Below are 16,284 nucleotides of genomic sequence, written 5' to 3'. Positions count from 1 at the left end.
ATAAAGACCATTAAGTATGTACAGTTACAGCTTGCAGTTTCCTGGGGAGGTCCCCCTTCAAGCCAACTTGGCCCTTATGTTGGGATCAGTTTTTTAGAGAGTCCTTCATGTTTCATACACTATATCACTCCCGAATATCAGTGATATGGTTGAGGTGAGGTGCCTTCACAGAGCCCAAAGGATACTAAAGGACAGTACCCACCCAGCCACAGCCTGTTCACCCTGCTGCCTTCTAGGAAGAGAAGAGTTTCTGCTGCCACCACCAGACTGCAGCGCAGCTATCAGACTTTTAAGCTCAAATTCATCCTCAGCACTGCTCCACTGAATTTAGTTTATTTCCGTTTACCGTTTTTAAATTGCTTTTTATACTACAGTATCTTGTCTGCTATTTAGCAGAAGGGAGTTACAAACAAAATTTCCCTCTGCAACATGTTGTAATGTGACAAATAAGTCTTCCTTGTATTAGTATCGGCCCGCGCGCGCCCTTTGTCGAAGCCCGCGATGAGCTCCTGAGTTGAAGTCTGTCATCAGCAAATATGAACTGTGTACTTGAAGGAAACTGTGTCAAAGGTAGTACTAAACAATTGTAAATTTGGTTACCAAGATAGATCTGCTGTAGAGAAAATATAGATTTAAAACATGTAACCTGCATATAGGTAGCAGCTCATATGATGCTTATAAAATATGTATAATGAAAGCTGATGCTAGGCTAATGTAGCTTAGCTTATAACTAACAAACTAACTTAGCCCATTTTGTTATGAAATAAAAAGCTAGCGTGGTTAACTTCTAGTAAGACATGTAAACAATTGTATGTGGCTAACCTTGAACATTGTTGTGTTACAGCATTTGGTAAGGCTGTTCATGCCCTGTCACGGATTGGAGATGAACTGTGGTTGGATCCCATGTCCAAAGGGGTGAGAAGCAGCAACTAAATCTGGAAGGCAAACAGCGTGTAGTTGAATTATCACATATTCTTGACCTGAGCCAGAGGAGTAACATTATAGCTTCCCCCTCGTCTTTATTTTTCTTTTAAAAATTATTGTATGGGTGCTCTCCATATGTGTGGCCGCTGTCAGCTCCTTTTCTCCTGCAGGCTATGGCAGAAATGAGCAGCATCTTGACTGAATCTCTCTCTCTTTGTCTTAAAGCTGGCGCTGAGATCAGTGAATTCTGCTCATTCTGCATATGCTTGCTTCCTCTTCTCACCGCTGTTCTTCCAGCACTACAGCTTGGGATCAGTTTCAGGGCAGGGCAGTGAAACAGTCAAATGCAAGCTGGTCATGAAGGTATATCAGTCATTTTGATTATTCATCTGTACATAGCTCATCACAGCTCACTGCACTGGACAAATACAAATTTTTAGCAGTAGAAGCCTAAACTGAACTAAGGCACAAACATGACATGATAAGGTCCTCCCTTTAAGACTTTGTGGTTGAAATGTTAAAACAGTCATGGCTGTCTTGTCTTAAACGTGTCTGTTTGTTTTCAAGTCTGTTCTACTTCTTTTCCGGTGTTTGACTTCCATTGAGCGTAATGTGGAGCGTTGTCAGATATCGATCAGCACTTCCAGTGACCGGGTGATGATCCAGTTTTTCTGCAGGCATGGTAGGAAACATTGCATTTTGTAGTATACACTAGCTGCAGGTAAAGGAAAGATAAAGAAAAAAGATTCAGGGTTTTTAGAGACTTAGCCTATTTGATTGTAAAAAAAAAAAAGTCTTTATCCATTCATGTAATGGACTTATAAAAACTCTGAACTGTTTTCTTTTACCATGCTCAAAATGACCTTTAACACACAGCGTTGCATATTGTCAGCACTTGGTGGCAGTGTGCTCCAAATATCCTGTCTGCTTTTGTGATAGGCATCACTAAAACCCACAACCTACGGTTCCAGGAAAGTGAGGCTCTGCAGGCGGTGTTTGCCTCACACCTCTGTCCCAATGTGCTGAAAGCTCCTGCCAGGTTAGCAACTCAGTATTCTGTTATCAAATTAGATCCTCAGCTTTCTATTATATACAGTACTCTGAAAATAAAACATCAGATGCACATTTCTATAATTGAGTAGGACCCTTTTTTAGCCAAACAAATTTTTTGTTTTCTTAACCTCTCTTCTTTTCACGACAATTGGATTTATTGTGAAATGATTAAAGTATATGGTAGCCTCTAGCTGGATTCAACAGTCCAGACTATTTGATGGAGAGAGAATGGGTGGTCACAATAGTTTGTACTATCAGCTGACACTGGGCGGCACAGAGCTTCAGTTCAGTGCAATTCAGTTCAATCAATCAGATTAAACAAAAAGACATAAACATTATTACCCAAAGTATAGAGACTTTGGAGAACCACGATCCTTCAGTAGGACATTGCTGACAAAAGGTTCTCTGTGTAGTGCTTGATTGAGTTGATTCTGTGTGGTTTTGCATTTGTTTTTCTCTACCTCTGCAGGCTTCTTGGTGATATGGTGATGCATTTCCCAGTGTCCCAGGAGGAGATCACTCTGTCCATGACTCCTCTGAGAGTCAGCCTGAGAAATTACTACGAGGGGGGAAACGGTGAGCTAACTTTACACTGTGATTTGGCCACAGGCCCAGGGCCGCGCTGTGAGCGGCAGATAGATTGAGATTGACATTTGACAACCTAACCTGATCATTCAAATGCCGCACATTTAATTCTTCAACCACATTAAAACAAAAACTAAAAATGTTGTACAAGACACTCTGTGACTTGGATGTACTCGTGTCGCAGGTCACATGAAGATGATGTGCACTGAGATGTCCTTACACCCAGACGAGTTTGACTACTTTCAGATTGGAGTGGACTCGGACATAACCTTCTGTCTGAAGGAGTTGAGGGTAACAGGGTTATTTTTGGAGGCGTGTGTACCTTTGAGTGTGTATGCAGAGAGTATGTGTGTGTGACTGGCTTACCAGGAGCATTTAACGTCTTAGGAGCTCATATTTCTGCTCCTGTAATCTGCATACTCAAGTGTCCTAAAGCCTCTGTACTCGGGCCTCTCTATCGTTTTTTTATGTGAACTTTCCCTTCACTGCTGTGGTTCCTTTTTATAGCAAAGGTAGTGTGACCTAAATGATGCATGTTATACCACTACAGAGAAAAAGGAATTGAATTTATGAGTGGCAGAAATTATAGGCTTCACATTGTGCAGTTCATTCTGAAAGGTGTAACTTCCGAGCCAAGTAGGAATGTGTTTATATTTAAGGGCTGGTTCAACTTAAGTTGATCTTAAACTATTTATATCTTGAGTAACAGCAAAACATTGGATCTTAGAGAAATATGATGTCATTTCCAGAATAGCGTGCTCTGTAATCCAAAGTGGTCTGTTAAAGCTTCTAAATGAACACACCCCTTATTTAATTGCTTTCTTCTTTCTTGCCTTAGAAAACAAAGCAAAAGAACTTGGTTGGACATTTGGATGAACTGTCCAGTTATTAAGACTTGAGCTGCATTAACACCCACGACTCTTGTCCCTAACTTCTTGGAATGTTTCTTTTACACCCCGCTGTGAGGCTCCTCATTAGCCAGCCTAGTCTTCTTGTTCCTGTCGGTTTTAGAAAATCGGGTTTGGATGGATTAGAGGCCAGGCTTTACGTTTTAGTCGCCCTCAATTTGCTCGAGCGTTGACGTTTTTCTTTAGCCTGATTGTTGTAAACATGCCATGAAACTATTCTCAAAATGATCAGCTATTAAAATGTTATTGTCGTGACACAGATATCTCGTTTTTTGCCACTGACTTGCTGCTGTTGTGTTTTTTCCAGGGTTTACTGTCCTTTGCAGAGTCCCATTGCCTTCCAGTGTCGGTCCACTTTGGCGTTGCAGGAAAGTAAGTCTCTGAGCCATTGTGATTAGCCTGAGTAGCATTTGCATCTCAAGTTATAAAGACCAACGCTAGTCTGTGTGGTGCTGTACCACAGGCTGAGTGTTCAGTTAACACCAGACAAGCCCAAAACCCAGTAAATTATTTTGTCTGTGGCTGGTGAGTCTGATTATAGTACCAGCTGATTTACCAGTTGACCAGTTATGGTGTTTCTTTTGGCTTCTTTAAAAAGAAGAGATCATGTTATTGGATTTCTGCTGCTGTCAGATATCTATCAATGTGTCATTGATGTTGTTTGCAGGCCTGTGTGCTTCTCTGTGGAGGACATGATCCTGGAGGCCACTGTGGTGCTAGCTACTCTCATCGACTCTGAAAGCAGGGACCCCTCTCAGCCTACAGAGACTCTGGCCCCTGCTACCTCCAGGTAACAAACACTGTGCTGGCTCCAGTCACACTGCTTTTAATCCTGCATGCAGTAAAGTATTCGAGAGTATAATCGAAGCTTCCCACGGGGCTCTACCTGAGCTTCTCTCCTGGCACTCGGTGGAGGCAGTTTGTCCTCATTGGCTGTTTGTAGCTTCCTAAGAGGGTATAGTATTACAGCAGCCAGCCTTGTGTCTGTAACAAAGATAAATAGGTCAAGCCCAGGACATGTGGAGTTAGGTTAGGAGCCTGTCAGTGTGACAGCATGTAAACCCTTCATCTCCGCTAAGCTAGCATGCTTGGCCACTGTCACTGTCCTGCTCTGCTAACCTGCTCTCTTTCTCGCGCACTGTGCTTTGGGCCGTGGGTGGATTCTGTCGCACCAGTCCCAGCTGTACTGTTGAACATCTTGGGTCATTTGTAGCTTGGTTTGCTTGTGTGCACTGCTCGGAGTTCTTCAGAGCACCTTCCCCCACTTATTGAGCTCAGGAGCTCAACTACCGCCTGCATTCCTTAACCTGTATTTTCTGTTTTGAAACAAGTCATTTAGTTTGTTTTCTCAAAATATGCAGTACATTTTTGTTATTCGTGGCATGCTTGTAAGACACTTCTCTTGCCTACTGCCTCAGGGTCCCTTTGAAGTACAACTAAAGAGCCTGAGTTTGTGTGGAGACTTCTTACAACCAGTTTGCTGTCTGTACTTCTTCCTGCAGTGTTTCTCTTTATACTTCTGGTCTGTTGCTTCTCAGAGGTTGATGACACGTATTGTGGTTACCACCACAGTGTTGTTTTCTTGTCTGCTCATACCGTGCTTAAGGCCACTTTCAGTGTCAGCTGAGCTTCATTCCCTGTTACAGTCACAGTTTGTTAATTTGTTTAAGATTTATTACCCTCGTTATTCTCTTTGACAGTTTTAGTGGCAGAATTTAACTTATTGAACATGTCATCACGAACTACAAGTAATCAGAGTACTATTTCATTATTATATCATTGTAAATGCACTGTTTTATGTGAAGTGCTTGAAATAAACAGAACACAGTTTTTATTATTGACGGCAACAAAGACACATGGTCAATATATTTAAATGTTCCCCAGAAACATGTTTCCTATGAGAGTTGTCCAAAAAGATGCCCTAATTTTCAGCGTCACAGCGTTGTGTGTTTCCTCTCAGGCCGCCCCTCCTCTCCGTCTCTCCACACCCTGCACCAGGCATGCCGGTATTAACTACACCTCTCCTCACCAGGCTCACGAGTCAAATTTCACTGTGATGTCTGCATAGGGACAATTGTTAGTTTGCGGCTATAGAATATGGCACCGCACGAGCGTCATGACTATTTTTGCCAGCTCAGGAACTGATCATTAGCTCACACAACAGCTTGCCGCAAAGACGAATGTGTTGGGTGTGTTTCCAGGTGTGCAGGTGCCGCTGTTCTACCTGTCGGCTCAGGTGAGGCAGACGGCAGGGAGCCTCAGGAAATTCCTGATATGACAGAGCTGATAGCATCCAGCCAGGGCAGCCCCATTATCAACCCACCGTTTGTGATGCAGCTTCTGCCTCAGACTGACGACCCTAATGGACTCGGTGCACCTGATGAGGCCTGTCCCAGTGCCACCTCGACTCCGGCTTCCTCCACGGTAACAAGAGCTTCCTGTTTGTTTTTTAATTTTACACTGGCAACTCCACTTGACCTCTGCTTGTTCCCGGGCTTGCGGGCTTTACAGTGTTGACAGGGCAGGTGACACTGAGAAGTACCAAAGTGCATCAAGTGTTTTACTTTGACCTCCACTGGAAGTAGGCCCAGAGTGCCATAATGCCTCACCATATGAGGTGCGACTGAAGACAAGTAAGGTGACATTGGACGTGAGAGAGCCTGTGTTCTATGTCAGTGTGACGAATCTAACCTTTCTGTTGAAATCACACTCAAACCCAATACTCTGACCTTTTGTCTTCAGACCTTTCTGTCTGGCACCTGGTATTGTTCCTCTGTGTTGACCTGATTCAGCACTCGAATTTCTTTTATTGCATTGAAGATTTCATTTAATACACATTTCCTTTTTTCCTCCCTTCAGCAAAAAAAAACAAAGTGATAGGAAAATCAAAATAAAAGCCAGCTCATTTCTGAAGCTCTAAAATGTTTTAATAACACTGCACTAACGTACGTTTCCTCTCTCCCCCTGTAGATCTGCTCACTCCTGTTCAGGGCTTTGTCCTCAGAGCAGGACAATGATGGCAGTGCTGTCAGGCTGCCTGTTCTGGCATGCTACAGTGACGGAGAGGAGAATGTGGAGGAAGACTACACAAGAAGCCCTTCACTCTGAGAACAGAGTTATTACACACTACTCGTTTCTCTGCCAGAATGAGGCCACAACATTGAACTGTCGGAATGACAGGATCTAAATGAATTTATTTTTTAATATACTCTGCATTTTAAGTAGTTTTGTTCATGGCATTTTGTTTTTGCTTGTTAAAACTGTGCTCAAGATTTTACGTATACCCACAATGTTCAGTTGGGAATTGAAAAAGAATGTATTTGTAATATTTATCAAAGAATATATCCAAGAACTTGTTTTTACTATTTCAGTTGTGAAATACATCAGTCATAGCATGTAAGGAGGAAAAAAATGTATTTGGTCAGCCTGAAGATGCCACACTTGTGTGTAATTCTTAGGATGCCTTATGTCTGAGGAATGTGGGAGTACACACAAGGTACAAGGTGTTCATAAGCATTATCTTATCTTTTCAGGACCATGAGGTAACAGTGGATGCAGAACGTATTGTGATAATGTCTTGATGGGAAAACACCAGGCTAGAGTAATCCAGCATGCACCGGTAAAGAAAACACCTCTGCAATGGATTGCTCAATACTCAAGCATAGCAGATTTGTGTTCTGATCTAAAACTCAAGTACAGGTTTATACTCACATCACAGCCAACAAACACAACAACAGGATAATAAATACTATACTCTTTATTTAAATATTGTACAGATTTCAAATGTATTTTTACAGAGCTTCGATCTTTATTGAACTGTACACCCAAAATATAGACATGCTCTGGTTGGTTGTAACAAAGTGTGTGGAAGAGGACGATGAGAGACGTCAGGGAAGAGGTGTCACGACAGGTATGAGTCAGGAACCACAAAGCTAACAGTAGCAGTACCATCGGACTGGGAGAATTGCTTTGTAATATTGTTAAGGCTGCTTAGATTGTACTCGGTGCTAGAACACTTTAAACTCACATTTTGACCTTTCACTGCTCTGCCTGTATCTGCTGTTCCGTGGCCATCAACCTCGTTTCAAAGTGACACCTGACACTGCAGTAGATTAAGTATGGAAAGAGTCCATTACGTAGTGAAGATTGTAAACAGTGATCTGAAGATCCACAGGGAGGATTTTCTAAGCGTGCAATGGCTTTATCACTATTCCTAAGCTCCTGACTGAGTGCAGAGATGCAGATTTCAGGAGAAAAAAGGTTGGACATACTGTACGTGAAAAGACCTAGTGTTAAGACAGCAGGGCATGATGGGAAAGCTGTTGCTGACTCTTATGGCTACTTAGCAGTTTCAGGCTTTGTGCTCAGTATCTGGCACATAGGTGGGGATTTAAGGAATTATGGACGTTTGCCAGTATCAGCGACACCTGATACAAGGCACATCATAACATTACACAAAATACTGATTTTATGAAGAAATTTTTTTTCACTGGGGGGAAAACAGAGTGCAAATTTGTAGTGCTGTAGTGGAAATATGATGACAGTTTTTCACATGAAACCTGCAGTGACCTGATGAATGTGCCATTGGAGCTCTACAGCAGAAAGGCGAGAGAGAAGAAATGGGAATGCTGACTGAGAACAACAGTTTCTAAAGCTACTCTGATGCTGCTGTGATCCATCCAAAGAATTCAAAAATCCCACTGAACAAAGAAGTTACAAAAATACATTTGGTCATCTGACCAACTTCCACTGTGTAGAGCTTTTTCCGATAGGCTTTTCAGCTTTGTGCGTTTAAGGCTGCAAGACCAATTAAGCCCAGTGGATATGGAGAAGTCTGTAGCCTTCACATCCATTTCATAGACACTAATTACACATTTCAAGAGACACACTGACAAGCGCATTCATCCCGCACACATCCATAGACATCACATGTAATCACAATCAAGACTTCAGCAGCAGCGGTGAGATTAAAGGGAGGGCATCAGTTTGACATAATATACATCCAGAGAAGCTTTTGAACTATAAAATCTTCATCCCAGCAGCCATTAGGTAACAAAATGTGTGCAGGATTTGAACTGCACTGGTATGGGAAAGGCAGCTGCCACTCTTCTTGATGAAATGTTACTGGATCAGCCCGCCAAGTAACTAACCACATACACAACTTTTCTGCAAACATTTAACAGAGCACACCAGTCATATCCTACTGTCAAACATATGCTCCCTACACCAACATAAAAGCTTCCAGGCCAAAGTTTTCTAACTACCACTGTATCATTAGGAACATCCATTTGCACAGGGCAGCCTGTTTATTGAGCCCTAATGCTGCCACTTCCTGTGCAGTTCCCTTCTTGATACTACTGATGGACTCAGTAGTTTTTCCCTTCCAGCAGCCCTTACCTACCATCTGGCTACATCTGCCTCACAATCTGAATCTCAGCGTCCTCCCTGCCCAAACCACCGATCAGAGACTTATCCTCGTCTCTAGCGTGCCCGATGCTTATCCCGGACAATGGGATTATCCAGTGAGCACTGGAACACTGCAAAGAAGCCAACACTGCAGCCTGGCCAAGAGGACGGTTCAGGCCTCTAGTCCTCTTTATTCAGCCCCTTTGTGATGTACATGATCACAGAGAAGTGGGCATGTAGGAGTTTTTTGGGGGGGAGAAGGGGTTGATGGTCAGTTGGGGGCTGAGGCAGAGTAGAGCCAGAGCATGCGGGGGGACGCATCTGGCATCAGTCCTTCATCCTGGCCAGCAGGAATCAAAGCAGTCCGATACCTGCAGAGGCAGATGCCCCCTGTCCACAGTTCCACACAGACTCTAGTCAGTGTATTCTGCCACTATGGACAGCAGCACTGTAATGTCATCTGGCTTTCCTCCTGGACAGAAAAGAACAGTGTCCTGTTAGGATGGTGCTAAGCAAAAATGCATATTCATATTATGTGCTGTAGTCCACCTATTTGAGAGCATCAGGACATAAGGTTCAGTTCCATCTGGTCCAAGTAGAGCTGAGACACTTACCTCTTACATTCAGTCCATTGTCACAGGCAAACTGTGCAAAAGGCGACATGTAGTTGGGGTCATACGCCAGTACGTGGGCATGCTCTGCAATACTCCGGGCCGTCTGCTGGATGCTCTCATAGTTTGTGTTCTGAGGAGCAAAAACAAAGAAGCAATGACATTTTAGATTCCAGACATATTTCTGATTCCACTTCTAATGGCAAACCAGTTTGGGCATCAGCATGACTTGCCTTGAGTTTCTTCAGCTCTTGCAGGATCATGTAGTCAGGCATGTTGTCAAAAAGCCCATCGGTGGCGGTGAGGATGATGTCGCCCAGCTGGACGTCGAAGGAAGAGCTGTCTGCCGCCTCAGGGCTGCAGGCGCAGACACAGTAACATCAGGCAAAGAGCACCGCAAGCAGTCATTTTGTTGATTTAAGATTTTTAATATGTTTTGTCTCACAGTGATCAGCAAGGGTGTGACCATATTAATTCATCCTGTTTAAGCTTTTTCTCTCTACCTTCTTACACCTTCATACAGGACTCCCATCTTAACCTCTGATTATAGCACATTACTCTGGTAATAATACCCAGTGGGAAAATTTACTGACAAAGCCATAAAAGCTAGACTCCCAATTGCTCCTGATATTTGACCTTGGCTACAGAAACTTAATCACATGTGCAGGAGGAGAATACATTCAAGGAATCATACCATCATCATCACATGAGGGCTTTGGAAAGGACACTCAGGTCCAATAAAAGATGCTACCAATACATAAAGGCAGGAACCAAGTTAGTCTGCGAGTGTCAAGTTCAGTTCTTGGAAGATGCCCTCACCCTCCTGCACATCCCCTAGCCAGTCGTGAATGTTATTCATTACAATCTGTCTGGACTGCATCATGACAGGCTGAGCCAAAGCTCCCAGGAACAGCATGTCCTGTCCCGTGAATTTGAGGTCGCTGAAATTGCAGTTCACATGAAAGAACGACTGTAAAGCTTTTCCTGGCAGCCAGGTAGAGCCATAGAACGACTCTATTTTCCATGCGTCGTGGGCACCCAAAGTTAGATGCGGAAGTATGAGTAGTTCAGCAGTCACTGAAATGAACAGGCTGGCAGGTTTGGCTTCATCATCCATTGTTTAACACATTCATGAGCCAAAGCCATTTCGCAAATGCTACCAAGGACAAACGCTGCAGATAGTCATACAGCGATAGCTCTGAAACGTCTTATCTTTAATCATCATTATGACGTTAATCCTCAGGCTAAATGTATGGGCTTCTAGCTATAAAGCCATACATGAGAACGTGATGTTCCCTCCTGTCTGATTACCATGCTGGAGGACAACTACCAACACAGACGAGCAGTGAAAACAAAGCACAATAATTTCACTTGTGGTAAACGAATAAACGAATACTAGAGAGGTAGCCCAGCCCAGCATTAAAATACACATTCACCTGCATGTTGAAAACACTTCTCTTCCAGGAGTACCTGCTGTCATTCTCTCCCTCACCACATCAGCAAGCCCCCAAATTTTTAATTTTTCAAGGAGACTTTCTTGTAATGTGCAGTCAAAGGAATGTTAGTGCACTTAAGTTTGGACTCTTGCACCTTTTTTTTTCTATTGGTTGCTACTTAAGTGATCTAGGACTGGGAGCTTAATCTGCTGTTGCACTCAGTGTAAATCATTGAGTAAATCCTTCAACTAAATGACTCAAATGCACAAATTAAAAAGAAAGTGTCACATTAAATCCAGAGCTACCGAAAGTGATGATGGGTTGGGTTCAGAAGTCGTTATGAGAAATAAAAATAAAACACACATTTTGTACCACTGGTGACATGCAGCTGAGGTTCATCCATGGTTCACTCAGTTGTTCAGAAACGTTTTTAAAAAAGAGACTCAAAATAATCTGCAAAGGTGGCTGATCCTGCTGGTGCCCATCAGCCCACACAGACTTTGACCTGGGTAAGAGGGAAAGCTTGGCAAACATCCAACGCCTGCCCTACACTCTACTGACGTCTATTGTGCTGCTGCTTGGCACACTACAGCAACGAGACACAGCAGCACGTGGCCCCTGACACTACAGCTCAACACAGGACAGCCACGACATTCACAAATCACTGCTTCATGTGAGTGACACAAGCACAAAATGTCCTGCAGTTCAGTATGTTACAGACACACACCTTTGTTGTGTCGGCACTTATATCAGGATGTGTACTGCTTTATATCATATGCTGTATAGAACACATGTATAATCTCCTCCGCATCAGCTGCTCCATTAACCATTAAGTACCCAAACAGATGGAAGAGGTGCTGCCTGTTGCGTGTCTCACCTGTCACTAAGGACGGCCCCTTCGGCCCCCGGGGGAGCGATAGACAGCTGGAAGGGCGTGTTGAAGTAGTGCTGCTGCTCGTCTGAGCGGTGGACCACCTCCCCTCCCCGGACCACCAGGAAGCCAGAGTCTCCCAGGTTAGCTGTGTGCAGCCGGTGACTCTGCCTGTCCAAAACCACAAGGCAGGCCGTGCTGCTACCTGCAGACACACACAAACAAATTTATTTTCAATGCAAATGTTAAGCAGGCATGTTAAAATATTCTAAAACTAAAATACAAATATGGTCTGCATCACGAACTATACCACAGAACATTTGTGACAAAACTAAGAAGTACTGAAAGAAATGATATTTTAAAAATGTTTATTCTTTAGGCACATTGTGTTGTTTTAAAATTAGAACAGGAACTGTCAATATACATGAAATTTCAGGAACAGGCCATAGTGGGTAAACAACGTTTGCTGTTCAGATAACAAAAGGTGTATGCCTAATTTAAAAAAAAATACATGAAAAATTGAGTGTAAAAAGATTTCTATAACAGTCCTTCTACACTTGTAGAAAAAGCATAGGTATTATTAATTACACTAACAATGGCTGCATTGTACTCAAGTGTCCCAGTAAGCCGTGCACAAAACCAGGACCTGAAACTGAAGCAGCTAAATGGAAATCAGCCATAATTAATTTCATTATTTACACCTGTGCTGTTCCTCCGACATGTCAATATATCCCCGGTGAAAGAAGGCCTGTCGTGAAGAAATATCTTGAAATTTGCCATTTATATTTTCTATTTTAATACATAATTTTCATTCAAATGCCTGCATGAAAACAAAGCTGGATAATTTCCCCCTGACTTTCTAAGGCTGCACAGCTTAGGAAGGGACTACGCTTGTGGAACGATACCATTCTTAAGTGTGTTTGGGAGACTGAGTAATAAGGTCAGCATGACTACACAAACTTAATGTACCACAATCAGCGTAGTGGTTTTAAGAATTTTTGGCATCCCACCATCAGGGAGACTGTGAAGAGGAAACATGAGCTGGTAGGGCAGGCGGACATTGTGCAGCCCCACCCTGCTGGTGATTCATCTGGCACACCAAAATATGCTCAACCTTCAAAACCCCTCACGCTCTGGGACTCACTCCCTTTCTTCTCTCCAGCAGTACAATTCCACACACTGCCGGTCTCAAAACATTCCCTCTGCCGTGAAGAGGGAACAGCACAATCCAGTGTTGTTTCCCCTGCTGCACATGTGATAAAAGGGGTGGAAAAATACTGACACTCGCAGAGACACGTTCCTGAAACATTTGTTCGCTAATGTTACGTGTTCGTGCACGCTTTGTTGTCAGCAAGCTGCGCGAAGGAGGTAAGGGGTTCTGGTAGTGAACTGCACGGGGCATTCCCAGGACTTCTTAATAGGATCTGGCTGTTCTCTGACTCATGATGCAAAAAGCTCCATCCAGCCACACGACACACAACAGATGGAACAAACATCCTAGCCCTAAATAGTGTACTCAGATCCAACCCACATGGAAAATGCACTGTTTCATTGGCAAGCACAGCATGCCTCCACACAGCATAGGTTGAACTTAACTGTCCAACAGAGTGTATGGCATGCATGGATCTTAATCAGTTTAGTGAGCTTGTAAAGAGAGAGTTGAAAAACTGGGAGTATGAATCCCTACTATAACATATTAAATACAAATGGTTCGGAAGATAAGGAGACCTCTAGACTTCTTGTACTCATTGAACCAGATATCCTTCGTTAAGGTACCACAGATGGCGAGCATGACCTGAGCGTAATGTTGCTTTTCTCAGGCACTGGTTATGGACAGGAATCTGAATTCATATAAACACAAACGTACTGTACAATGCACTGACAGGCTCCCGTCTACTTTATTGTGTCTTTAGAACAAGTGGAGGTGGGTGTGAGTGTCTCTGAAGACTGAGATCCTGTGTTTCCAGTGGCTTTACTCACCCAGCAATGGCACTTTGTTCTGCAGCAGTTCGTAGTAGCTGGTCGTGAGGACTCCCACGGGGTTGCTGGGGACAAAGCGTCCTTCCTTCACCAGCCTCTCGCATGTCTTCATTAATGTACCTGAAAACTGTGATGGGTCCACTCCATAGTCCCGCCAGCCACCCACTCCATCTGCTACACCTACAAAACAGACAGGTGTTCATTTAATGACTGGAATTAATAATTTCCCCCTTAATTATAGTTCAACAACCCCCATCTCTATTCTGTTTTGTGCATAATGCTACTTTTTAAACCCCATGAGGGAACCTTTTTAAAAATAAGCTCAGAAAAAAAAAACCTTTTTATGACATTCCTCAGACGTGTGGAACAAGTGAGGATCTTGGGAGAAACAAGAACGATGCTATGCAGCTGCACAATGAAGAAATACAATGGACACTTTCACAAAGATGCAAAAAGAACATCCAGTACAGAAAAAAAGGTTGTGTTCAGGAAATCAAGGAAATGTGACATAAAACAGCCTCCGTCTGTAAAGACTTCATCTATGACCTGTCATGGTTTCAGTTATTCCTGATTATGTTAAGGAAATATACAGAAGTTACAAGTTATTTCAAATAACAGAACCAGATGTTACTTTATGTCTAATTTGGTTTAGGACACTGAAAATACATTTTAGCTCTTGGCTTCCAAATGATGAAATATGTAATTCCCGAAATGCATAAAAAACAATCTCCTCATTGCAAGCCTTTATCAATTTTCCTATAGAAATATGTTCTCTTTTTGTGGGTTAAGAGCACTTATTCCCATAGGAGTGTTTGGTCCAAGATTTTCCTAGAAAGGAAACTTTAGTCTTGTTACTCCCAGGACTGACCATACAAGGATGGTCCTCTGCGCCTCCTCAGCCTGTGCCAGAACAGAGAAACAGGCCCGCTCATAGCAGACACTCAACTTTGCAACTAATCAACCCTTCCAAAAATAACTTGACTTGGTGAAAGGATGTTTTGATTCTATGTCTCCCTGTGTGTATTGATGAACTCAACATGCATCAGCACACATACATTCAATAGAGCTGTACACTTCTGCAGAGGTGTTAAATAACAGTTTGTTTCTCTAGGATTCAGTGCTGCTGTGCTGAAGAGTCACTTAATCAGATCATAATTCCCGCATTGTTTGTTTACTTATCACAGATGGCGTGAGGAATGAGTTATTTACACAATATGAACCCATGGGAGGTTCAGGTTCAAGCCGACTCATTATGCAGCAGGGTGTCCCATGTAAAAGCACTCAACACTCTGACACTTCCATTAGCCTTGTGAACAGTTGAATACTGCAACAAAATGTGGTCGCACGTGCAATCCAACTTTCGTATTAGTATTTGAGTCTTCGGATAAAGGGGGTGACCTTTGACCTTTCATTCACGTCATAACCAATGTTATACAATGTGATGTCGCACTGCTTGGTTAATGTTTCCAAAACGGCAAACAAAGCAGACACTCACCCAAAACATCAGCGGACCTGTGTCGGGCGATGAAGCACGCATCGTCCCCATAGCACATCCCTTTCTTCAGGATACCTTTGCGGAAATCCTTGCCGAAGCCGCAGCTCGCCGTCACCAGGCTGTAGTCGCGGCTGTCTGTCTGAGAAAGTCCGCCGATGACAGCTCTGGCAACCAGTCTACCGTACGACAGCACGGACAACATCACCTACACACCAGCTCCCACCAAACAAACCGGCCAAGCTAGCAGCACTGCTAGCTTAGCGCGGACGTAAGCACACAGTGTTGACTTGCTAGCTTGCTAACGAGGCAGGAGATGTGCGGCTGAGCTGAGCCGGACACTGCCGCCGACACACAATGCCTTCCGCTGATATAGTAGCACAATAGGCACAGCCTGCGGGGAGCTTTATTCCTGCGCCGAGAAAACTGAAAAAATAAATTCACAGAAAACAGCCGCCTCTTCAGCTCCCACAGACCTGTACGCTTTGTTTCTCCGTGGTCATGGTGCCAGTCCCGCCTGAGACTCTACATAAGACGAAATGTGAACGAGCTGCCCTGTGGCCTCGCACGCTCCGCTCTGCTACCAAGGTCTTGTGACTGCTCTGACGTCAGACCTCGTTACGCAATCTACGTTTCCTAATAAGGACGTCGCACCTTTTATCTTTTATAATAAGCAATAAACCTGTGCGTACACACGGTGTGTGCGCTATAACGACAGGTAGGAATGTTGTACGGGTAGATACATGCTTCTTTGGACAAATTAACTTAGAATGGCTATGTGAAGCGTAAGAATAAACTTGACACGTGAGATATATAACTATTGTGGAGGAAATAAATCAGGGAAAACAGCATGTTCTTGGAAATTTGCGAATATAAGGATTATATATAACCGTTATAGTACATAATACAACTACATTATATTTCATAATGACTTCCAGCCCGTTTCCTATACAATATTTCACATCTGTTTCCTCCTTTTCCCTGGCCTACATTTTACATCCTGTCTCCCCCTTGTGGG

General features: G+C 43.4%; 2 protein-coding genes across 4 annotated transcripts; one reads left to right on the top strand and one right to left on the bottom strand.

The window, feature by feature from the left end:
• Positions 1 to 381: 381 nt before the first annotated feature.
• rad9b (RAD9 checkpoint clamp component B) lies at positions 382 to 6,835 on the top strand. 3 transcript variants are annotated; one of them, XM_038704303.1, is made up of 11 exons: positions 382 to 570; positions 845 to 915; positions 1,150 to 1,287; positions 1,492 to 1,606; positions 1,864 to 1,963; positions 2,447 to 2,553; positions 2,747 to 2,853; positions 3,778 to 3,842; positions 4,138 to 4,260; positions 5,672 to 5,894; positions 5,982 to 6,410. In XM_038704303.1, the coding sequence occupies exons 1-11, from the start codon at positions 537 to 539 to the stop codon at positions 5,985 to 5,987; spliced, it is 1,089 nt and encodes a 362-aa protein (XP_038560231.1). In that variant the 5' UTR covers positions 382 to 536; the 3' UTR covers positions 5,988 to 6,410. The 3 variants fall into 3 exon arrangements, with proteins under 3 accessions (XP_038560231.1, XP_038560229.1, XP_038560230.1); XM_038704301.1 differs by lacking the exon at positions 5,982 to 6,410 and adding an exon at positions 6,441 to 6,835 and having other exon boundaries at positions 387 to 570; XM_038704302.1 differs by lacking the exon at positions 5,982 to 6,410 and adding an exon at positions 6,441 to 6,835 and having other exon boundaries at positions 389 to 570; positions 1,222 to 1,287.
• Positions 6,836 to 7,209: 374 nt separating this feature from the next.
• pptc7a (protein phosphatase targeting COQ7 a) lies at positions 7,210 to 16,252 on the bottom strand. The gene is made up of 6 exons (XM_038704305.1): positions 15,270 to 16,252; positions 13,775 to 13,954; positions 11,801 to 11,999; positions 9,721 to 9,844; positions 9,491 to 9,620; positions 7,210 to 9,348 (listed from the first exon to the last, which is right to left on the bottom strand). The coding sequence occupies exons 1-6, from the start codon at positions 15,469 to 15,471 to the stop codon at positions 9,290 to 9,292; spliced, it is 894 nt and encodes a 297-aa protein (XP_038560233.1). The 5' UTR covers positions 15,472 to 16,252; the 3' UTR covers positions 7,210 to 9,289.
• Between the last annotated feature and the right edge of the window lie 32 nt (positions 16,253 to 16,284).

The sequence above is a fragment of the Micropterus salmoides genome, unplaced genomic scaffold (genome assembly GCF_014851395.1).
Source record: "Micropterus salmoides isolate LMB-PRFRI ecotype aquatic unplaced genomic scaffold, ASM1485139v1 Ms_hic_scaffold_7, whole genome shotgun sequence".
NCBI classification, from domain to species: domain Eukaryota; kingdom Metazoa; phylum Chordata; class Actinopteri; order Centrarchiformes; family Centrarchidae; genus Micropterus; species Micropterus salmoides.
Note: the sequence above shows the minus strand (reverse complement) of the source record. Positions and strands in the feature narration are given on the sequence as shown.